At 34.2% G+C, this 24,399-nt stretch overlaps 2 protein-coding genes and 1 pseudogene across 2 annotated transcripts; all 3 read right to left on the reverse strand.

The window, feature by feature from the left end:
• Positions 1-10,587: 10,587 nt before the first annotated feature.
• On the reverse strand, positions 10,588-16,830 carry LOC120161114 (glutamate receptor 1.2-like). The gene is made up of 7 exons (XM_039171388.1): positions 16,584-16,830; positions 13,775-13,794; positions 12,220-12,398; positions 11,453-12,161; positions 11,352-11,402; positions 10,939-11,251; positions 10,588-10,865 (listed from the first exon to the last, which is right to left on the reverse strand). Exons 1-7 carry the CDS (start codon positions 16,828-16,830, stop codon positions 10,588-10,590), a joined length of 1,797 nt encoding a protein of 598 aa, XP_039027319.1.
• A 973-nt stretch (positions 16,831-17,803) lies between these two features.
• LOC120161339 (photosystem I reaction center subunit XI, chloroplastic-like) lies at positions 17,804-18,897 on the reverse strand. The gene is made up of 2 exons (XM_039171615.1): positions 18,667-18,897; positions 17,804-18,322 (listed from the first exon to the last, which is right to left on the reverse strand). The coding sequence occupies exons 1-2, from the start codon at positions 18,823-18,825 to the stop codon at positions 17,831-17,833; spliced, it is 651 nt and encodes a 216-aa protein (XP_039027546.1). The 5' UTR covers positions 18,826-18,897; the 3' UTR covers positions 17,804-17,830.
• Positions 18,898-20,200: 1,303 nt separating this feature from the next.
• LOC120161342 lies at positions 20,201-23,349 on the reverse strand (annotated as a pseudogene).
• Positions 23,350-24,399: the final 1,050 nt, after the last annotated feature.

A 24,399-nucleotide genomic window follows, 5' to 3' on the forward strand; every position in this document is an offset into this window, starting at 1 on the left:
TCAAGGAACTCTCTAAATTCTCTAGTGTTGAGAGAAAACTAGAATGATTTGGGATGGTTTTGAAGTTAAATGAGCTAGGGTATTTATAGTTGAAGCTTAAGGACTAATCTTATAAATACCCTAAAGTACAATAACTAAATTGTGATTTTACAATTTTTTTAACCACTTAGCTGCAACTTTTGACAATTGTTGCAGCCCCCTAAATTTTTCAGTGCATAGTCAACAATCTCTCACTTGAAGATTTGATTGAAACAATCATATCTTCATACCATTCTTTCTACCTTGTACCTTCATGTTGCTTACGTCTTTGACAGGCCACAAGAGGATCGACACCAAGTAAATTTATCAGCGTTGATCGCCTTCATCATGAAATCTGCTATGTTATCTTTGCTATGGATTTTCTGCATATCTACTGTTCATTCTTCCACCTTTTCACGAATGAAATGGTATTGAACTCGTATGTGCTTTGTCCTTGAATGAAATGTTGGATTCCTTGCTAAATGCAAGGCGCTTTGACTGTCACAAAACAGAGAGACATACTCTTGATTGTGCCCAAGCTCCTCCAATAGTATCTTCAACCAGATTGCTTCTTTACTAGCTTGTGTAGCTGCTACACATTCTGCCTCTGTTGTGGACGTAGCCACAACTGACTGCAATTTTGAAACCCAGCTTACAGTTACACCAACAACTTTGAACACATATCATATAGTAGATTTGCTTTTATCCAAATCTCATGCATAGTCTGTAACACCCCCAACCCGTATCCGACCCGGATCCGAGTCTGAGGTGTCACATTGACTTTTCAAAACTCTGTTCTTTACAAAGCCACTGAAATCTTAATTTCCTCATTTGAGAAAATAATTACTTTACAGTAATTAATACTATCAAATTGTTTTACAAACCATTCAGAGCATATTCAACTCAATCAATTAGTACATGCCAACTATATTCAAAATAACCAAATACATTTAAATCATCTATTTTCTGAACTGAAAGTTTGTAAGGGAGATGCTAACCTGTCTTGCTCTTCTTCGCTTCTCTTATCGCTTCTGTAACCTACGTGTTAAACAATCACACTCTAAGTCTATGACTTAGTGAGGCATTACATTTATAAAAGAACTCTAATTATTTAAACATGCAGGAACACATCATCTCATGATGTCATACCAAAACAATATAACATTACATACAATGTAATATACACATATACATATCTCACACTATTTCCATTACTAACCTTATTCCACTATCCATATTCTTATCATTTATGTCTTATAATCATATACTGAACATCTCTATACATATCATGAAGCACATACATCATTTCACAACATAGTACACATAGTATCACATCAATTGATTTATTTACTCTCTTAAATTCACATGTATTAGCCCATGTATACTTTTGAGAACTTAAGGTATTTGAGTACATTGAGGTTGTGCACCACTATGTTGTCACCACAGCTCGTATAACTATCCCGAAGGACCTATCTAGAGGCCATAAAGAACCTTGGTAACTGTCCATAGGTCCCGAAGAACCTAGGTAAACTGTCCATATGTTCCTTAGAACATAGGTATACTGTCTATATGTCTCGAAAGACATAGGTAATTCTGTCCATATGTTCTGTAGAACATAGGTAAACCCTCGACTCTTGGCATGCCAACTATACCACTAACTCTCATATTATATAACATGAGCATTATCATTTGTAACATTTCATATCACTTATTCTTTCTCTTCTGTCACATACCACATGTATGTGTAACCATAGATATCATATCATATCACATGTATCTCAAATGCATGTATTCACGTAGATCGTTTCATATGGCTTATACCATTTCTCATTTGTTCATGTAAAATCGCATGTCATATAATGTAACATATATCACATAATCTCATATCACCTATATTATATTCACATACTTCAATATCATTTGACTTGTTTCACTTTATTACATTAAAAGATATACATATAGTCTTATGCCTATCAATAGTATCTGTTCATATAATCTCCTTTTACCTTATTAGTAAATACTAATTATTTTATCTCACATTTCCATTTATTTACATAAGCCACATATCATTTACAAGAACATATCCACTTATATAATCAAGAATACATACATTTCATGTCATTAATTTCATTCTCTGTATCCTTATCACATAGCTTATTTTATTTCTCATGTTCTTATATAAGCACATATGTCATGTCTTGTTTACTTATGTTCATATATATATATATATATATATCACACAACACATAGAACAACATGTCAAACATATCATAGCATTTTAAGAGTTACTTCTTACCATAGAAACTTCATCACTGGCTCATCGCGAGCCAATGTTCGTTCTATAACATAAGCATAAATTAAATTACACTCACCTTGGCCTCACTAAGTTCCAATCCCATTTTATGATTCCTTTCTTTCGATCGAATCTTAACTTGATAGTCGTCCCTGAACTTGTTCGTGCTTGATATCTATATAATCATACATTGATACATATCAGTATCCAATTGATATATTCTAATCTATCATTTCTTAGACCAAAAGAAAGGTCTAATTCTATTTTCCCTTGAAGTGCATCGGTACATTCTACTTTGAGCCCAAAAATTCCATTTGAGCCCGAAAATTCTTAGTTTGACCTCAAATTCTACTTATTAAACCCTCCTTATGCCTTAAAACTCATCTATACATATGTAAACCTTCTTCTAACACTATAAGACTTCACTATCCCTCATAATTCACCATAATTCTTGAATCAAAGAATTTCATCAACTTTTCCATGTGTTCTTAATTCAATTCTATCACCTCTAACTTCTTAATTAACCCTTTGACAAGTCAAATTTATCTTCAAATTCTGTTAACTCCTTCTATTTCAATAATTCACTTAAAAACGCCTTTTACTTAATCTCTTATAACTTATTCATTTTGGAGTTTTAGGTCACCATAAATTTTCCCTTACTCTTTCTTATCACTCAAGAATCAAAAGTAACCATAAGATTGAAGAAACAAGCAAATTAAATCCAACTCACCTTATACATGAAGACACAGGAAGAAGAAGAAACTGAACCCCATATCTCCAGAATTTTCTTTCTCATTTACACGTGGTTATCTCTTTTATAAAGAGATAATAAAATTCTTTCTTTGCAAAGACCAATTTACCCTTACTTCCTTACATATTTACCAAAACATCCTCAAAATATTCCTAATTAAGTTTCTAAACTTTCAGATCTTTTGAAATTAGATTTCAAATTTTTAAAACTTTCATTTTAGTCACTTGCTCTAGTTTTGGGATGTTACATAGTCAGAATATACATACCCATTGATTAGTAAGTTTGATCCTCTGTAACATAATACAACATTTGAGGTCCCTTTGATGTATCTCAGAATCCTCTTTACTGTATTCCAATGCTCTTTGCCTGGATTCACCATGTACCGACTAACCACTCCCACTGCTTGTGCAATGTCTGGTCTTGTGCATATCATAACGAACATTAAACTTCCCACTGCCGATGCATACGGTACTCGAGACATCTTCATCATCTCTTCTTCACTGTTAAGACTCATACTAGAGGATAATTTGAATTTAATAGGAATAGGGGTAGAAATTGGCTTATAATCTTGCATAATGAATCGTGACGATATCTTCTTCAAGTAATTCTTTTGTGAAAGCCAAATCTTCCTATTACTTCTGTCTCGGTGAATTTGCATCCCCAGAATTTTGTTTATTGATCCCAAGTCCTTTATTTCAAATTCCCTAGCCAGTTGTGCCTTTAATTCTTCAATATGAGTTTTGTTGGGTCCTGCAACCAACATGTCATCCACATACAACAACAATATAACAAAATCGTTATCACCAGACCTCTTGAAATAAGCACAAGGGTCTGCATTAAGTCTGTTGTATCCAAGGCACATAATGAAGGAATCAAATCTCTTATACCAACACATCGGCGCCTGCTTTAGATTGTATAAAGATTTGTTCAACCTGCAAACCAAGTTCTTCTTTTCTTCTTCTTTAAAACCTTTAGGTTGGAGCATGTAAATCTCTTCTTTAACATTTCCATGAAGAAAAGTTATTTTAACATCTAATTGCTCTAGATGTAAATTCAATGTAGCACACATTTTCAAGACTAATTGAACTGTTGTTAGTCAAACTACAGGAGAAAAGATTTTATTGAAATCAATACCTTCTTTTTGAGCATATCCTTTAACCACCAGTCTTACACGATACCTCTCCACTTGATCGTCACCATTTCGCTTGATTTTGAAGACTCATTTGTTACCAATTGGCTTCCTTCTTAGTGGTAGTGGCACAAGGTCCCATGTAATATTTTTATGAAGGGCTTCAATTTCTTCTTGCATCACCATCATCCATAGTGAAACATCTGAGCTGTTTATTACCTCCTGATATGTTGATGGCTCACTGTCCTCTGTTAAAAGACATTATGCAATATTTCCTTCTATAACATAATCTGAATGTCAATTGGGACGTCTTCTCACACAATCTGATTGACGAATTATTGGAGCTTCAGAACTCTCTGGTTCTTGTTCATCATGTGCTGGTTCTGCTTCAGAAGAATCTCATTGTTCAAACTCCTTTTCCACATGTATATGTGTAGTCTCTGAATTTTCAACACTATCATCGTCTTCTTTTCTTTGTAGTTTATCTTCTACAAAGATAACATCCCTGCTGATGATCACTTTACGGGCAGTGGGATCCCACAAGCGATACCCCTTTACACCATCAGCATACCCTAAGAATTTACATTTCCTGGATTTTGGAACCAGTTTTGAAATTTCTTGGGAGTTGTACATCACGTACACAATACTTCCAAATACATGGAGGTTTGAATAATCAACTGGTTTACCAGTCCACATCTCCATTGATGTCTTCAGCTCTATTATAACATCTTCAATACCGGGTTAGTGACCAAATTGTAAAATTTCAGGAATTGGTGATTAAAGTGGGATAATTGAATAGTTAAATGATTTATTAGAAATATGATGAAGGTTATTTAGTAATTATTGAATGAAGTAAAGGGTAAAATAGTCATTTGACATGGAATATTTTTATTTTCCTTTATTAGATAAGGAAGCCACGTGGAAGAGAAAAGAATGAAAAATAAACTTCCAGAGTTCTCTTCTTCTTCTTCAGCCGTGAGTCACTATGGTAAAGGTGAGTTTTGTGGTTAGTTGATTATTTGTTAAAATAAAAGTTGGTTTATGATTATTAGATGATAACTAAGCTTAAGGAAAGCTTAAGTTATCTTAAAATCAAAGTATGATGGAGTTAGGAGGGATTAAAGATTTGAGGTTCTTGGGTGAAATCTTGAAATAGAGTTCATAACTAGAGTTAGAAGTTAAATTTGACTTGTCAACGGTCTAATTAAGAAGTTAGAAGCCATGGAATTGGAATTAAAACATATTGCAAAGTTGGTTTAACTCTTGAGTTACATAGGAGGAAAAGAATTTTGAAGCTAAAGATGGTTTATATGGATATAAATTGGTTTAAGCATGTGTATATGAGTTGAGAACATGAAAGGGGTTGAAAGATGAAGCATTTGAGTTGATTTGAGTAGATTTTCGGGCTTAAAAATGAATTCTGGGCTATGTGCGTCGATGCACATTCGAGGTGCACCGATGCATCAAGGGTAAATTTCCAGAAATTGTTTAGAGTGTATCGATGCACAAGAAGTGCATCGATGTACCCATTAAAAATGGAAACATTGAGTGCAATTAATGCATCGATGCATAAGGAGTGCATCGATGCACATGTTAAGGGATGCATCGATTCACTGTAGAATGCATCGATGCACTTCAAGGGAAATAGAATTATACCTTTATTTTGGTCTAAGAATGATAGATTAGTGTATATCAATTGGATACTAATATGTATCAATGTATGATTATATAGATATTGAGCACGAACAAGTCCCGGAGCGATTATCAAGTTATGATTTGATCGCAAGAGAGGAAATTATAAAAATGGATTGGAACTTAGTGAGGCCAAGGTGAGTGCGTATTATTTTATATATGATATTTAATGGGAAATAAGACTCGTGACAAGTATAATTTCTATAGTATTGTACATGAAGCATGAACATGAAAATGTGTTTGTTATGAGTGTCTGAGTTATATGTTATGGTATGTGTTGACAAGTTATTGTATATGTATTTCATGGTTGATGTGAATATATGCTATGTTATGATGATGTGATAAGAAATTATATGAATATTATGGGAATATGGTAAAAAGCGAGTTTAGAAGAAATGATAGGAATGAAGTACTCAAGTGTAAAGGTTATATAAAAAATAAGAATATGAGTTGGGTAAGTGAACAGTGGTATGAACATTTATGTGAAATAGTAAAATATAATTATATCATTGAATGAGAATTGAAACAAGATAGATAATATTGACCTATATGATGATATGAGACTTGAACATAAGTGATAATAGGAACATATAAGATGAGTTAGATGGGAAAGATACATATGCTTAAATAAAATTATGATATATGGGTTGTATGATGGAAATCTACGTAATCATATTAGAAAGTTATAGGTACTATATGAATTGAATTAGGTAAATAGATTATATTAGTATATAAATGAAATAATAGAAGTGACATATGTTTATGAGTGTGACAGATGTGATATGATCTAGGTGAATATCATAGAATGAGGTATAAGCTATATGATATGAGATAAGTTATTTTATACATATATGATATAAGTTATTAATCAGGACATATGAGATTATGAGAAGGAGAATATAAATGATGTGAATACAAGTATAGGGAAAATGATATATATATAGGAAGATGAATTATATGAATACACATTTAGATGATGAAATGATGGATTATATGAACATGTGAATATATATATATATATATAGGATAAGACATAAAAGTAAGATATAAGTAATGTGACAAGAAATGTGAAATAGTATGAAAAGTGAATATGAGCTACATTATATGTGAAAGTGATTTACGTGTTTATACGTATATGTGATTCAACTTATGTGACATAATCTACGTGCTATGTGAAAATGAACTACGTGTTTATGTGAAAATGTGAAATGTCATAAATGATGATGCCCATGTTATGTGTCATGAGAGCTAGGGTATAGTTGGCATGCTAAGATTCGAGGGTCTACACGGTCCTTCGGGACATATATGTATTCTTTGGAACATGTGTGAGGTCTTTTGAGACACATATTTGATCCTTGGCATATGTATATGATTTTTAAGGAATGATATGTGGTCTTTAGGGACAATCTTATATGGCACTTCAGTGCATTTCTACGCGGCACTACGGTGCAATTCTACGTGGCACTTCAGTGCATTTATACGAGTTGTGGTGACAGTATTAGTGCACAACCTCTATAGACTCATATATCTATAGTTCTCACATGTGTACATGGGCTAATAAGAAAAACAACAAATATATTACATGTGATTTGTATGTTTTTGTGATCTGAATGGTATTATATGATTTATATGATGATATGTGGATTGTATGATTAAATGAGGCAAATGTTGGTTAAAATGCTAGGTATAAGAGGATATGTATTAAGTGATATAAACGATAATAATATTGATAATGAAATAAGGCTAATGATGGAAATGATGAGTGATGAATATATGTGTGTATATGTTTTTATATGTAATGATATATATTGCATATGTGTTATAGGGATTTGTTACATGAATAAGGGTATGAGTGATAGTAGTAATTGTTCATGCATGATTACAAGCTATAGTTATATTTTATGTTCATTGCCTCACTAAGTCATCGACTAAGTGTGTGATTATTTCACACGTAGGTTACCGAAGTGAGAAGATTAAAGAGCAATGTGGAGCAAGACATGTCAGTTCTCCTTATCAAAGGTCAGATCAGAAGAAAGGTGAATAATATGTATTTTAATACATAAAGTTCTAGTTGGAATGTATTCAAAATAATATATTGTATAAGCTCTGAATAGTTCGATAAAGGTTTTGAATAAGTTATATGTAATAATAAATTTTAATTACTCAATATTTTATACAAGTAAAGATTTTTGAAAAGTCAATGTGACACTTCGGACTCGGATTCGGGTCAGATACGGGTTGGGGTGTTACTTCTATTGCCGTTGATGGAGCTCGATTCACCAAATAACAGACGGTATTGACTGCTTCTGCCCAGAATGATTTTTCTAGGCCTGCATCCCTCAACATTGCTCTTGTTCTTTCTAACAAGGTTTTGTCATCCGCTCTGTCACTCCATTTTGTTGAGGAGTGTTTGCCACTGTGAACTGTCTTTTGATACATTCTTTCCTGCAAAAGTTATCAAATTCTTCACTTGTGTATTCTCCTCCATTATCTGTTCTGAAACACTTGATCTTATTTCCAAAATCAAGTTCCACTCGTGCTTTGAAGTTTTTGAAAGTTGAAAACACGTCTGACTTCTTCTTAATAGGGTACACCCAACATCTCCTGGAGTAGTGATCAATAAATGAGACAAAATATTTTGCTCTGCCTAAGGATGTAACTAGTGCTTGCCATACGTCAGAGTGAACCAATTCTAGAACACTTTTGCCTCTAGAATTTGATGTGTTGAATTTCAACCGGTGTTGCTTACTTGTTATGCAATGCTCACACAAAGTAATTGATACCTTTGTTAAGCATGAAAGTAGTTTTTTCTCCACAAGGACTTTCATTCCTTGTTCTGGCATGTGTCCAAGTTTCTGATGCCATAGAATTGTAGAATTTGAACTACATGAGGCAACAAAGGCTTCTGCTTCTAGCAAAGTCTCTCCCTTCAGCATGTACAAGTTTGCAGCTATCTTTTCGCCTTTTAGCACCACAAGCGCTCCACAGAACACATTCATGATTCATTTCCGTGTTTCAATCTTGCTTGCATTATTATCCAACAATCCGTAGGATAATAAATTTTTCTTCAGGCCTTTCACGTGTCGCACATCTCGAACAACTTTAATTGTTCCATCATAAATATTTAATTTGATGGTTCTCACGCCAACGATCTCTAAGGCATGATCATTGCAACTATACATAGATCCTCCTGAAACAGGTTTATAATGATGGAACCATTCTCTTCTCGAGGTCATGTGATATGTTTCTCCCGAATCAATGAGCCATATATCTGCAAATGTTTTTCTGCCTTCCACGGTGGTTGACACTTCACAACATAGAGCGTCTCCATCATCTGAAGTGTTTTGCGGTATTGCCTTGTGGATTGAAGTTTTTATTTAGACTCCAACAATCCTTCTTTAAGTGACCATTCTTTCCACAGTTGTAACACTTTAAATTCTTTTTGCTTATTGACTTCGATCTACCATGTGTGTGACTGCTACTTTGGTCACATTTTGTTGATCTCCCTCTCATCGTTGTCAACTCTTCTGCTTGTTGTAGATTTACTTGTCTGTCTTCCTTGTTCTTGCGCCAATTTTCTTCTTGTAGAACATCAGCTGCAACGTCATCGAAGACTAGACTGGTGACATTACTGTTTGTCAAGTTGATGATGAGTTGATCATACGAATCATGTAGACTTTGAAGTAGAAGTTCAGCCAGTTCTTGTTCTCCTATTGTACATCTTAAGGATGTAAGCTAGGAAAATAAAGTGTTTAGTGTATTTAAGTGCACCGTTAATGAAGTAGATTATGGCATACGGAGAGTGTACAATTTCCTCTTAAGGAAAATTTTATTGTGCAACGATGTGGCCTCGTACAATTTGGTGAGATGATCTCATATCTCCTTAGCTGTCTTCTTTTCCTCGATGCTTGACAATACTTCATCTGCTAATGCTAGATGAAAGTTTTCCATATTATTCTCGTCCATCTTGATCCATTTGTTGTCATCTGTGAAATCTATTGGCCTTTCACTGATAGACTGTTAGACAACCGTCTTTCCTCAGGATAGCTTTCATCTTCAATTTCCACAATGAGAAATTTCTCCTATTGAATTTTTCAATATCAAATTCCGTTGTCATAACTTCTATTACGGATAGCTTCCTCTATTTCACTATCGTGAATAGTTCTCTGGAACCTTCAAAGAATGGGTAATACCTTCTTACTTTCTTATGTTGGAGGATCCACCTTTTGGTGGCAACCACAAAGACAATAAGTAGATATTACACACTCTAATCTGGCTCGGATACCAATTGTTGCGGAAGACGGCTATCGGATAGAGCAAAATCGCAACTGATAATTTGAGAAAATAAAGATAAAGAAGACACAAAATATATGTGGAAAACCTTAAATAATATAGGGTAAAAACCAAGGGCAACGGTAGAAGAATTTCACTATGAGAAAATATGAATTACAACCTCTCTCGATCTACTAAGGAGAAAACAACTCTCAAGAAACTCTCTAAATTCTTTAGTATTGGGAGAAAACTAGAATGATTTGGGATGGTTTTGAAGTTAAATGGGCCAGGATATTTATAGTTGAAGCTTAAGGATTAATCTTATAAATACCCTAAAGTATAATGACTAAATTGTGATTTTACTATTTTTTTCAACCACTTAACTGCAACTTTTGACCATTGTTGTAGTCCCCTAAATTTTTCGGTGCATAGTCAACATTTACTTCCTTCCGATAAAGCTTTTGCGAATTCCTCCGAAGAAGTAAGCCATATAGATGTGGAACTAGAGCTTTCGAAATTTAGATTGCCGATGACTTCTTGGGTGACCGGACCTGTTCGGTGTCCTATGCATCTCATCTTGGAGTTTAACTCGATATGTTGGACCGTCATCATTGATGTCAATGTGGCTGTGTAATTCGAACCTATTATGAACACCAAGAACACCCATAAAAGAACCACGGATCTCGACAAGTTACTTGATAATTTCTCCCCTGCATTTGCATTCAGAACAGATAATCAATTTTCCTTTTTGGGAGAGTAACATGGAAGTTTGAGAATGCTTACAGTGAGCAAAAACGAGGATGGAGAAGGAGAAGCTAAACATCCTTTCGATCTGTCCGTTCGATTGCGGGGTTTGTTCAGCGAAGGAAGGGCGTTCTATCAGCCAAATAACTGAAGCTGTTAAGACATAAACTCCGACAATCGTAAGCCAAAGTCCTCCTGTAAGTGGTTTTAAGAAAATCCACAAGTTTCTGCTATCCTTCGGAGTTTTCTGAATAACCATCCCCACCCCCATGTCCGTGTATGGCAAGGCAAAATTCACATACAAAGATCTGTTTGCTGTAATCGTTATGTCCCCAACAACAGCATCATACTTCTGTTTTGTTTTGTTTATCCAACCTGTAATAAAAAAAGATACCACAAATCAATAAACGCAAGTTTGCATAAACGAACCAGTTAACATTTAAGAACCATACCTGGAGATATACTTCGTAGACAAGATTATCGTAAGCCTCACCAATGTTCGAGTTGTTATATTCGAAGGGTACAAAATCATAGGGCATTGGGTACTTCAAACCGTCCATTGCAGCTCTGAAACATCTATGCAGAAACCAGAGACAATCGTGGCATTAGTCTGAAGATCACGGTCCACTTTCAGCAATTGTGTGAACCCATTCGTTACCGGAACGCCAATCCTTAGGATCTTACTGCTCATTTGCATCGTTCGACCTTTGGGAATGGTTGAAGTCCCACCAGGCCAGATTATCGTTTCGAGGTCGCCATTGGTCGAACTTGAAAACAGATCCCTTCCATGAGTGGAACCGTGTAACTTCATTGTTATGTCACCTGCAGATGTCCAAAAGCCAACTCTTCTTTCCCTTTCACCCATCACAATAACTATTTCAAAAGTGCTCGAGCTTAACTTTCCATGAATAAAGTCGTCAAAATTCTTCATCATCACTTGCATATCAAACTCCTTATTACAGAACTCTTTTAATTCTCTAATTTTATAAGACCTGAAACCAATGAATCCTGGCCTCGATGCAAAGACCGATGAATCGTTCATTTGCAAGTGGTTCATGGTCTTGGAAGTCACGATCCATGCATGCCCTTGGCCGATCATCCCCAACCTTTTCGCTTGTTCGAAAAGTCGAGATGCTAAGACGTGGGATACATGCACGACAAATACCCAAGTTTCCATTGCTTGGAGCCTGTGAAGTTCTTCGATGATACTATCATCTTCAGATGAAGCAGACACTGCGATTTTGTACGCAATCTGAAACTGTCTCTTCAAAGAAATCACTCCAATTGTCATTATGTTCGTAGATGAGGACAACATCTTACCTTTCATGTGATTCTATGAAAGCAGCAATTGCTTTCCCTTCTGCAGATTGAAGTCGTGAAATAGAGATTACTGGGACTTTGGTGTGATCTCCAAATTCAGCCAAATATTTTGCTTCCAATTTAGAATTTTGCGGAAGGAGTATGACCCCCGACTTTGTCATTTTCCAAGAGCTTGAAAGCTGGATTTTAGTAATATACAGTATAAAGGTTAAATTTTGATTCAAATTTTTTAACGTATTAGGTATACATTAAGGGTCTGCTTGGAACGGGAAAAACATTTTACGGAAAATGTTTTCCCCGTTTTCGGGTGTTTGGTTCGCTGCAAACTCAAGGTCAATGTAAAATGTTTTCCAGTCAATGGAAAACTAAGGCTTAAACACGGTATTTCAACTTACCGTTTAGAAAAGGGTAAGTTGAAATCCAAATTTCTTGCAGTCCTTGCTCCACACAGAGAACACCATGAATTCTTTCTCCCGTCCTTTGCTCCACACCGACGACTGTTTGGAATCCTTCTCACAGGCGAGGCGGGCGGTCGTATTCTCAGGTATGTCTCGTTTCTTCTTCTCCCTTTTCTTTTTCCTTCCCTAATTTTCCATTTTTTTTTAGTTTACTTCTCTCTCGCCTCTGCATTTTCTGGTACTTCCTCTCTATTACTCTGCTATTGATTCCTACTGCTATCCATTAAATCTGCTTGTATTGGACAATATTACAATTGTGTTTTCTGTCGATTAGCTTTTGATTAATTGCTTCTTGGCTTCTGATCTGAATAATGATTTAAATGCAACATGTTGTCTTTAATGGGTTATTAGATATTTAGGTAATTCGTGGAATTATGTTTGATTGTTTATGCGCTGTATAATCTTATTTATTTTGTACTTGGTTTTGTCGGAAAGTCATGGTTACGGAGGCAAATTTGGGGTTTAGGTAAGGGTTTTGTTTTGACTGTAAAGAATCTGTTTGTGGAATGGGTTAAATTGATTTTCCTTGTTAAAAACTTGACTTTCTTAGTTCTTTTGGATTGAGTTGAATTGATTTTCCTTGTTAAAAACTTGATTCCATTTCTTTCTCTTGGTTCTATGTCATTTTATGTTCCAATTTGATCAGATCCAAACGCAATGTTTCATGAATCTATGGTAAAGAATGTGTTAAGGTCGACTTCTGTCGGCTTTGTGCTAGTCCTTTGCTTCCCTACATGAATGTAACCAAGTTAAATTATTTCCTTGTAATATGACAGTATTAACAGGAGTTGTCTCACTTGTCAGGCTCTTAACACCTCCAGGTACTCCCCTTTTTCCTTCCTTGGAGATGGACTCACAAAAGACTGTAGTGAGTCAGATTGGCACTCCTAACACTCGTTCGACTGCCTTGAAATCCAGAGTAACTAATTTTTTCCTTAACGCTATAATATGGATTGCACACATTTTGAGAAGTTTGGATTATTCTAGTACATGATACAACAATTTATCTGGAAATTTGAAGTTACTTGATTTCCTTTTTTATCTTGTTCTAAATAAAACTTAGCCATGTCTTAACTCTTAGCCCTGTTCTAAATAACTGAAAGGCGCATTTTTGTACCTACATCAATAGTTCACAAGGAACCATCAAGGATAAATGCCTGATATATTGGTAGTTCAGAGCTTAGCATCAATAATGGCAATTGTTTATACGGGAGTGAAGTAGAAGATGATGTCGGCTGTGAGAAAGTTGGTCGATCCCCACCAATGTTCATGCCAGATGATAGTGCGTTCAACCATGAGATATGACCATACGTTTTAAGTTCTCCAAGATTTTAACATTTGGTGGAGAGAAATTTATTTCCAGGAATAACCGAGTATCAAAATCATTGTTCTACTATGAATGTAAAGCTAATTAGATTTGTTTACTGTTCAGCTTATAAAATTAATTTGTATTATTACGGTTGGCAATTATTGTTGTTTTAATGTGATAAACCCTTTAATTATATATTTTGACACTATTATTATTACAATGTTATGTATTATTGTTGTTTTTAATTTGGTATAGTAATTAAACAATTCTTAGGATTTATAAACTTTTATAATATATTTTTAATCAATTATTAATATTATCTAAAATACATATTTTTATAAAATATAATTATATATAAAAAAACAACCTTTAAAAATAATAAATAATAAAACATATCCAATATGTACACCTTCTTTATTAAAAACAGATTCTGAAAACTGTTTTCAGAAAAATTAACCAAACAATATAAAATATTTTACAATGTACTATCCAAACACTGAAAAATATTTTCTGAAAAATGATTTACATTTCTGTAAAACATTTTCCAGATTTCATTTTCCGAAAAATGTTTTCAATGAAACAAATAGACCCTAAATTACAAAGTAGGTCAACGGACAAAAGTTCAACCAATCAGATTTCAATATTAGATATTAGGGTAAACTACCCATTAGTCATCAAATTATTATGATTTTTCTATTTCCATTATCAAACCTTTTTGTTTTTGAAAATCATCACTAATGTTATGTGTTTTTGGTCATCAGTCATTAAGTTTCCGCTAAAACTTAACGAAGATGGTGGTGTGACAAGCGTAATAATAATTTTAATCCTTAAAACTTATACATTCTATCAATTTGATCATAATTTAAAATATATCAATAAATTTAACTCTCAATATTTAAAAATCCTTTCAATTTGATCCTTCTCATATTTCTCTATATTCTCTAAACTCATATTTAGATAGAAACCATCACTAACCACCATGTTGACCACTGTTAATAGTTATCACTAACGATCGTTAAATCCAAAAAATTTCAAATCACCTTCTATTACCTTTTGAATGTGAATTCGACCTCCGTTTTATTGGATAATACTCTAAACTTCATAAATTTAACTTAGAACTCATCAATTTCTTATTCTTTGATATTAAAATACAACTTTAAGATGGACGTGAAATCTCAATTGTGGCTCCTCATTGGTACATCGAAGACTTCCACCTAGGGATGGGCATGAGACATGAACCCGACAGATTCCACCCGATCAGGTCGGATTTTTTTAAAAAAAAATCGGGTTCGGGTCGGGTTCGGGTTTAGGGTAAAAATATCCGACTCGAAAGAATATATAATTTTACTTTAAATATTTAGGAATAATTACAATAATACCCCTCTCTCTATATATTTTTTCCAATTAAGTCATTGTTTTTATTGAATAATTTTTTTTTTATTTCGGGTCGGGTCGGATTTTTAAGTTATATATCGGGTCAGGTTCGGGTCGGGTGAACATTTATTTTGGTCGGGTCGGGTGGACCAAAATCCCGACCTATGTCCATCCCTACTTCCGCCATTAGAAATTGTGAAATGACTCTAAACCCTCTAAACTTGGGGTATGCCGACAGTGAAGTCCACTCTAGGCTCAGGTTGCACCACCCGGGGTGTGACCCATTCAAAAATCATGTCATTATTACGTTTAGTTTTTAATAATAGATAATCAAAATAGAAAATAGCATTAGTGATGATTTTGTAAAAAAAACAAGTTTAGTTACCGAAGTTTAATAGCTTGGCGACCGAGAGAGTAGTTTACCCTAATCTTAACAGGGATACGTATACTTAGATAATGTGGAGCAACAGCCTGCCCTTGATCTTTGCCGGGAAATTTCGTCTGCAATAATTAGTCTAACTTGGTAAAAGGGACTACTAACGCCAACCATTTGAAGATGGAATATTTATATACACAATAAATACAATATATAGTTGAGAGAAAAAATCGATATAAATCCAATAATTAGAATATGAGATTTCAACTTGAAGATGTAAACTCTCAAATTTTGGAAGATATTAATAAAAAAAAATTATTTTTATTTATCCAATAATCTTGAAAGATGTAAAATAAAAAATAATCCTATTACATATAAGTGGAACCTTAATTAGGGGCGGATGTATACGGCTATTTAGGGAGAAATCATACACATATTATTTTAGAAAAAATATATATTAGATATAAGTGGATTCTAACCTTAATCCGGGATGGATATATGAGGCTCTCTAAGGAGCAATTGACACCCATTATTTTGGAAAAAAAATCGTTAAATTTAGTTTAATTTGTTAATAGAAATAAAAAAATTGCAAACTCAAATTTATTTAGAATAGAGTATTTAAATTTTAAACTCTTATTTTTAATTTCTAAATCTGTCACTAACCTTAATAATAATAATAATAATAGTTTTATAAATAATAATAAAAAATTAATTTGACTAAATCATTCATATATGTAAGCCTTACGAGTTGACTTGACAAAATCCAAGTATAAACATTTTAAAATCACTGAGCATATCATTGACTAACTAAAAGTGAGATGGTTGGAGGCAAAGAGAGGTTAAATACCAGCGGATAAAACATGGAAAGGGTCCCCTTTGGAGTCTCTGGTGTGGAGAAGTATCCTCATTTGAGTTGAGCTACGTAACCCGGAAATCGCCATCGAAATGCAGCTGTGGATGATCTTCCCCTCCCTCGATCCCATATCGACGATTAACCCGACATCAACCGCCTGTCTAATAACACCATCTTCGCCACTTAGTTCACCCAGGAGACTAAAGTAGATAGCAAATAAGAGCAACACTTGGTTCTCCATCTTCATGATTCAATATCTGTTGCTTTTGTACTTGGTACGTTCACTGATTTGATTTCAACATGTAATGCAATATATATATACATAACATGTTATATATATATATATAGGCAATGTAAAAGTAAAAGGTTGACTTTGTAAATCTGACCAACCGCCTACGGATTGCTTCATCTTTGTCTTACGTGCGTAAGAGTGGAACTTTTACGAAGGGCTTAATCTCCCTTACCACGATGTTTCGTTTATTGTCTTCCTATCTAGAACCAATGACTTGCCCATCAAGTAAACAACAAACTCGTCTCCCCTTTCTGTCCCTCTTTATACTTCACCCATTTGTGAATCTAGAAATATTTTTTAGAATGACTACGTATGTATTAATAACAAAAACCTTTGTATGAAGTAAATATAAATAAAATTTTAAAATGAACATAAAAAAAATAAATAATTAACATAAAAATTTAAATTTAAAATAAATACGTACCTATCCTAAAAAGACACGTACATCCGCCACTACTTCACTCGGATTTGACTTTCATCTTGTACATTTTTTTAGGGGGATTAAACCAACAAATCTTTTTGGATTCATGCATACATAACATATCAAAGTATTAAAGAGATAAATTGCTATTTATAATTAAAGTTCAATTTAGTTCTAATTAATTATTTTAATCCCAATTTAGTGGGATATAAAATCTAAAAACGTTGTTTAAATTTGAGAAGATTCTAAATTGTCTATTTTTTTTTATTTTTTTATTAATTAATATAATTTCTCCGCATTTTTATTTTTATTTTGGCTTGATTAACGGGAAGGTTTCATTTATCCTTGAATCAAGTGTTTGCAAGTGCCGAGAGACCTTCCTCTTTTGGTTTAGAAAGTAGTTAGTGATAACTTAAGATTTGTTCCCAACGGTAGGTCCAAAGTACATAGATTTACATTAAGAAATCACTCGAAGTTTTTTTTTTTTTTTGAAGTGAAATCACTCGAAGTTAAACGCATAGATACGATCTACTTAACGAAGTACGGAAGGTCGAGGACATAGAGAAGGAAGTAAGCCCAAATGACACCCGATATTCCTCCAAAGAAGAATCCTCCGGTGAACTTAGCCCATCCCTCCGCCGTTTGCAACTGGTCCGGCTCCTTCTTCCTCCCAGTCAGGGTTAGGCTCGGGGCTGTCGAAGGATCTCCTTCGTTGAACGATGCAACGCCATACATCGTCAAGCAAATGCTGAGGATTACGACCAGGCCGGCAGCTGCCAATGACCCGGCTTGACCTGCAACAGCTGTGTTCCTTAGAGGACCCGCTTTAACAAACGGACCCACTAGGAGGAAGCCGTGGGCTAGACCCACCTCCACGCCTCTCAGAAGTGGGTTCACTGCCGTCCTGTATGCCGGAAGGTTTGAGAGGTACCAAGCGATCAAAGGGCTTGATGTGATCGGAGTTTCAAGACTTCCGATGAAAGGGTCACCGTTGATGGGTTGAATCACTTGATACGTTGGCTGCAAAATGGAAGGAAAATATATGGTTTAAAAAATGTAATAGGTTGTAACTAAAAAAATTATAAGTATTTTTAGGCAAAAATTAAAATTATTATATTTTTTTATAATAAAATATATAAATTGTATAACTATTATATTACAACATAAAAAATTATTATTAAAAATTTCATATAATATTTTTAATTATAATCGAAATTATTATTAATTATATAAATTTTAAATTAAAACTTATACTAATATAATATTTTAATTGAAATTATTATTAATTATTAAATTTTTAAAATAAATAAGATGCAGAATATAACTATGGAAGTCTTACCGAGTGATGGGGAGCTTTTACTTACTTTATCAGATTGAATAGCTTTGACAGTGAAGCGGGTCTTGGCGGGTGAGGCTCTGAATGGAGCTCCGGAAATAACCTTGGGGACTGCAAGTGCTCTCGTAACAGATGACGTAAAGCTGCTCCTCAGCTGACTCGCCATCGGAGAACAAATGGTAGCCATATAGGTTCAGTTTGGTTAATCAAATTTTGAAGAAAAAAAAACAGAGGGACTTAAGAAGAAAAAGTTGAAATATGTAGAGACAGGCGGTAAGAGAAGATGGGGGGCAAAGAGTATCAATATCTGCTAAATTTGTGGCCAAGGAAGAAGATGTGTTTACTTTGCATGTTTTTTATTGGTGGAGAGAATGTCAGAATCTTATCTCTTATCCATCCATCTATAGCACCCCCAAATATTGCTTTCATGTCACATAATCCAAGCATCTTGATGTTTTATATAACGTTAGTGTTACAATTATATATTTCAAATTATGTTTAATTAATTGAATTCATCAATGATTAAAAAAATGTTATTCGCTCTAAGATTTTAAATTTGAATAATTATATTTACACGATGTTTGTTGTTAATATTAAGAAAAATAATAAACATATACTATTTTTAGTATTACGCCAGACTATTAAAAACTATTATGATATAATTTGTTTTAAAAAAATAATATATATATATATATATATATATATAAAGTAATAAAATGAGAGTGTCATTCAAATATGTTAAATTATCGTATAAAACTATACTTCAGAGTCAGATATTGATTAAAAATAAAAAATTAATTTGATATAAATATAAATACTAAAAATTTGAAAGTTTGATATAAATGAATTAACTTTCAAGTCTTATATGCTCGCAACCCTTTTATAATCTCTCTTTTGAATAAATCATGTGTATTCGATCTATTAATCGATTAATCCAAATCGGGTACTGCAGAGGAGAGAGCGACTCTCCCAACCCATTTTACTTCATTTGCAAACGTCATGATTTGAACCGCTAGACCAGCTGGTTGTTGGTCTTATAATATCTTTTTAGTGTAATAAATTCTCCTCTTTTATCAATTAGTTTTAATATAAACTTTAATGTCATACTTCGTTTCTTTTTATTTTGTGATAGTTTATGTTTATCGTTATCATTGTATACTATAATAATTAGTTTATCATGCAACAGTTTTGAGATATAAAACCAATGAACATCTTTGCTCTTAATTTGGAGACGATGCTAACTAACCTTGGATGCAAAAGTTCATGCTCGTAGCTAATGTATTTATTTGGACAGATTTCTTTGGTTATTAATTTTACCATTTGTTTTAAACTTTCCATATCCATCCTTAATAAACATGTCTTCACTCCTCGGTACTCAATCTGATATTACTGCTTATAACACAAATTTAAAGAGAACTACTTAAACATTTCAGTGGCAAAACAGAAAATGCCCTAAAGAATTCAGGGGACATACATATAAAACAGACTGCATATATTAGAGGATTAAAATATCTTCGTCTACACCAGATTAAAATTAAAAACTTTTTTTTTCATTTTTTTTGTTCTTTTTAAAATACTAAATCCATTCATACACTGCACCGGAAAGGTTAAGGCTAACAGCTAAAGTGAGAGGATTGTAGTTACCCTTTTGACATGTGCGGAAATTAGTGAAGATACGGAGCCTGATACTGGTACCCATTTCCGAAGTAGTTCACATGGTTGGGGGAGAAGTTGTAGGTGGCAGAACCAAGAGGAGAGTGGCTGGGTTGTCAGCAGGTACAGGGTAAACATAGGGTCTGTCATACACGTACTGCACGTGCCTATCAGTAACTCTAGGATAGAATGTTTTGCCAACAGCTACGTTAGTGACTCGGGCACCATTGGCACGAGGCCTCTTGGGTTGAGGCTTAGCAGCTTCAGTTGCCCTCTCCTTGTCTTCCTTGGCCTTCTCTAACGGGAGAACCCGCTTCTGAAGTGGATCAAAGGGTATTGCTCCTCAAGATTATGCTCCTCAATGCACTTGATCACCGCCTTGAGAGTGGTCAACTCTCTCAATAACTTCAGTCTGATAATGCAGAAGACAGTATTTCATTCATTTACAAAAATGCAGCAGAAAAAGAATTGAAAAGAAAAGGCTCAAGAACATCAATATTGGCAAAGTATACTCTTATATTCACGTAGCAAGAACAAACCGACACATGCAAATAGATTTAAGCAAAATAGAGTCATTTTGCAGAAGTCGGTTGAAGTAGGAACTAACTAGCCAAACCATACTTAATGGTCAGGCAAGACTCAAGGATGTTAGAATGGCTAACTGGCCAGAAAGCTGATCCAATCTGCTTCAGACGAGGTCTTGTTGGCAGAAACAAAAATAACTGTTTCCTCTCAAACACTCAGTTAATGGTCAACCAAAATATATTCAGCCAATATTAGGCAAACCAATCACCTAGAAGAAGTGGAATAAAGAACATACCTGAGCAGTGAGAGAGGCATTTCCAGGCTTGACTTGTGAAGAAGCTTTTTTTGCCTCCTTCAAGTAGGATTTCAGCAAAGGTACAGGTGAAAACTGCTCTGTGAGCTCAAATGCAAAAGCCAGGTTAACTGCATCAATATGTCTTCCACTATTCACCAGAACTTCAATTATACCTGACATTTTCCCAGATAAGCCAAGGGATCGACAGAGATCAGCTGCTTGTCGACTACGAGAGACCATAGGTATCAGCCTCGAAAGTTGTTCTTCATTGAAGTCAGAAGCAATACCAAAAGTAGAAGTTGCAGAAAAGCATGAGCTTCCAATGAGTTACCACTGCTAGCATCCATGTCAAGAGAATCCAACTTTGGTTTCCATTCCTCGGCAATTAATTTTGCTTTGTCCTTAATATCCTCTGAGATTAGAGCAGAAATGGAAACCATGCCCAGATTAGATAGCAAGAAGCTATGACATTCCATCAACATGATACAGGTTCGTCTAAGTCCTAGTAGATTTGAATCTTTTTTTCCATCTACATGTGGCACTTCTGACAGGTAAAATCCTTCCAAAGATTCCAGGACCAAGCGGGTTGGGCTTGCTGAAGCTTTCAACGCCCAAGGAATTTCCTCCTTCAGGGCAGCAAGGTTCTTACGGTTATCTGAAATAAACTTCAGCAGTCCTTCAGAGTCCATCTCTTCACATAGTTTTAGTAATTGGGGATAAGATCTCACCTTGAAATTTCCATTTTCAAAAGAACTTTTGACATCCTCCGAGATATTTTTAGTAGCTACCGAATCAGGTGGTTTCTCCACAGATGAGAGTTCAACACTGTCTAAATTACAGTTAATATCAGCAGGCTGCTGAGATGATGATTTCATGTGCTTCTCTAGAGCATTAGTAATGGCAAAAACATAAGCATCTCTCTTTTCTTGTAGCGTCACCAATGTAGCTTGTTCGTTGGCTACTACACCAGCTTCACGCTTCTGCAACATTTCACGAGCTTTCCTTGTTTTTTTCTCAAACTCCTTCTCTTGGTCTTCCAACTCATGGAAGCGTCTCTTCAAGGACTTCTCAAGACCACTGAAATGTTCCTCAAGTTCTTTCCATCTTAGATTAAGTGTTAAAGCTCGCTGACTTTCAAGTTCAGCAAATGCTTTCTGAAGCTGTCGTATCTTAGAAGCTGTTGAGTCTATGAGTATCACAACTGACTGTGTATCTTCCATGGAATAAAAACTGAAAGAGGACATCAGTAGGGATCAGATCCCCTAGTGTGGTACAAGAGAAAAGATGTATAATCAAACCGATTTTCTAAAGAACACAATCCTTCTTCAAACCAAAAGGAAAAGATGAACAGAAAATATAAAATAAGAAACTGAATTACATGGAAGATAAAGTTCAGCACAACTATTAACACAATCTCTTTCAGAGATGTCAAATTTGCCTGTGTACACAATAACAAGTTACTAATCAAATACAGCAATACCAACAGATGAAATTGAAGTAAAAACTAAAAAGCAACAAAGTTGAGGCCTTACATAGTTATATCCATAAAAACGGTAAAATACCACAACTTGAACGCATGTATATCAAGAAAATGTCAAAAGCTATAATTATAATCCAGTTTAAAAACCATATATAGATAGCATAGCAGTCAACGAAAAGATGTCACCAAGCATCTGTCCAAGAAAATACTCGTATACAACATCGCATATTTTTCTGTCTAGAATCAGAAAACAAGTCATGAATACATATTCTTCTAAGTTAACTATGAACTAACCCCACTAAATGACTAAAATGACTGATGATTGCACCAAGCGCACCAGCAGCCATCGAACTAGCTGTTGCATTTGAAGTAAGATGAATATTCACAACAAGAATATTTACCAACAATTCAACAACAATAATTGGTGGAAATTGAAAATCAATAAGATAACTTCAGAAGACATGGTGAAACACTAATTCGCTGCAGGAATTAACCAAATAAAAACACAAAATTTGGAAGTTCAAAACGAAGGATCTTGAAAGCATAAAAAGAAAAAAAAAACTAAAGGAATTTGAAGAGAAAAAAAATAAGAAAAAGAGAGTCGATCCGGAGAGAAGAGTGAAAAGGAAAGGTCAGGACAGGTAAAGAGATGTAGAAAAGAAATTACCTGACTGATTCCAAGCGAATGAAGTTACAGAGTGACCTAATTTGATGGAAATTGGAATTATCAGTCCATTTCTGAAGTGGATGTGTGGCTGCTAATCTTCAATCCCTAGAGAGGAATGCCAAGGTATATTAGGTGCTGCTGTTAGCCTGTTAGTTCGTGCAACTTCATATCATTTCCTTTTTCTTTTTAAAAGGAGCAGTCTGAATTGTGTCTGCATTTCGAAGTAAGCTGTAAAGTAAATGGGTGTCAGTGAAAATGAGGCGTGCTCTTGAAGTTGTGCCACGTTTGATTCAGACAACGATATTCACCCTTGTTTCTTACACCTAATTTAACTGCATCTTGTCGGAATATATTCAACGTGCTCCGCTTGGCCCAATAAAAATTACTCTCATTAATTTCATCACATGTTCTCAAGCTATACCCTAATTTTAAATTGATCCTTATATTTTTTAATATTCTAATTTCATCCATTAACTATGACTCTCATTCTAAATTAGTCCTTAAACTTTTAAATATTCTAATTGACCCTTTTCTAAATTAATCCTAAAACTTTTGAATTTTCTAATTTCATCCCCAAATTCATCCACATATTTAATTAGTTTCAACCATAGTTTAACCTAAATTTTATTTCTTTCAAACATATAATAGTATATTTTGGATAACAATTTTATTAACAAGGGATGTGATTTGTATATACATATAGTTCGGAATGAAATTGGAATGTTAAAAAAGTTTGAGGACTAATTTAGAATGAAGGTCATAGTTCGAGGATGAACTTGAAATGTTCAAAAGTTTAAGGACTAATTTAGAATGATAGTCATAATTTAAGGATGCAATTGGAACATTTAAAAGTTTAGGGAGCAATTTAAAATAATGGTCATACTTTGAGGAGATATGAATGCAATTAACTCTTTTAATTATAACGGAGTTTAAATTTTAAAATAGGGTAAACTATAGTAACGGTCACTAAAGTTTAGGTAGGTTTCTTCTTTTATCACTTTTAGTTTCAAAATGTTATACAAAGATCATTATTAGTATCGATTTTGACAAGACAGTCACTCATTCGTTAACCTCTGTTACCCATATCTTACGAAAAGCTAATTTGGCATGCTTGGACAGTTAAGATGGCACCATTTGACCA

This window comes from Hibiscus syriacus, unplaced genomic scaffold (genome assembly GCF_006381635.1).
Source record: "Hibiscus syriacus cultivar Baekdansim isolate YM2019G1 unplaced genomic scaffold, ASM638163v2 tig00111398_pilon, whole genome shotgun sequence".
Classification (NCBI taxonomy): Eukaryota; Viridiplantae; Streptophyta; class Magnoliopsida; order Malvales; family Malvaceae; genus Hibiscus; species Hibiscus syriacus.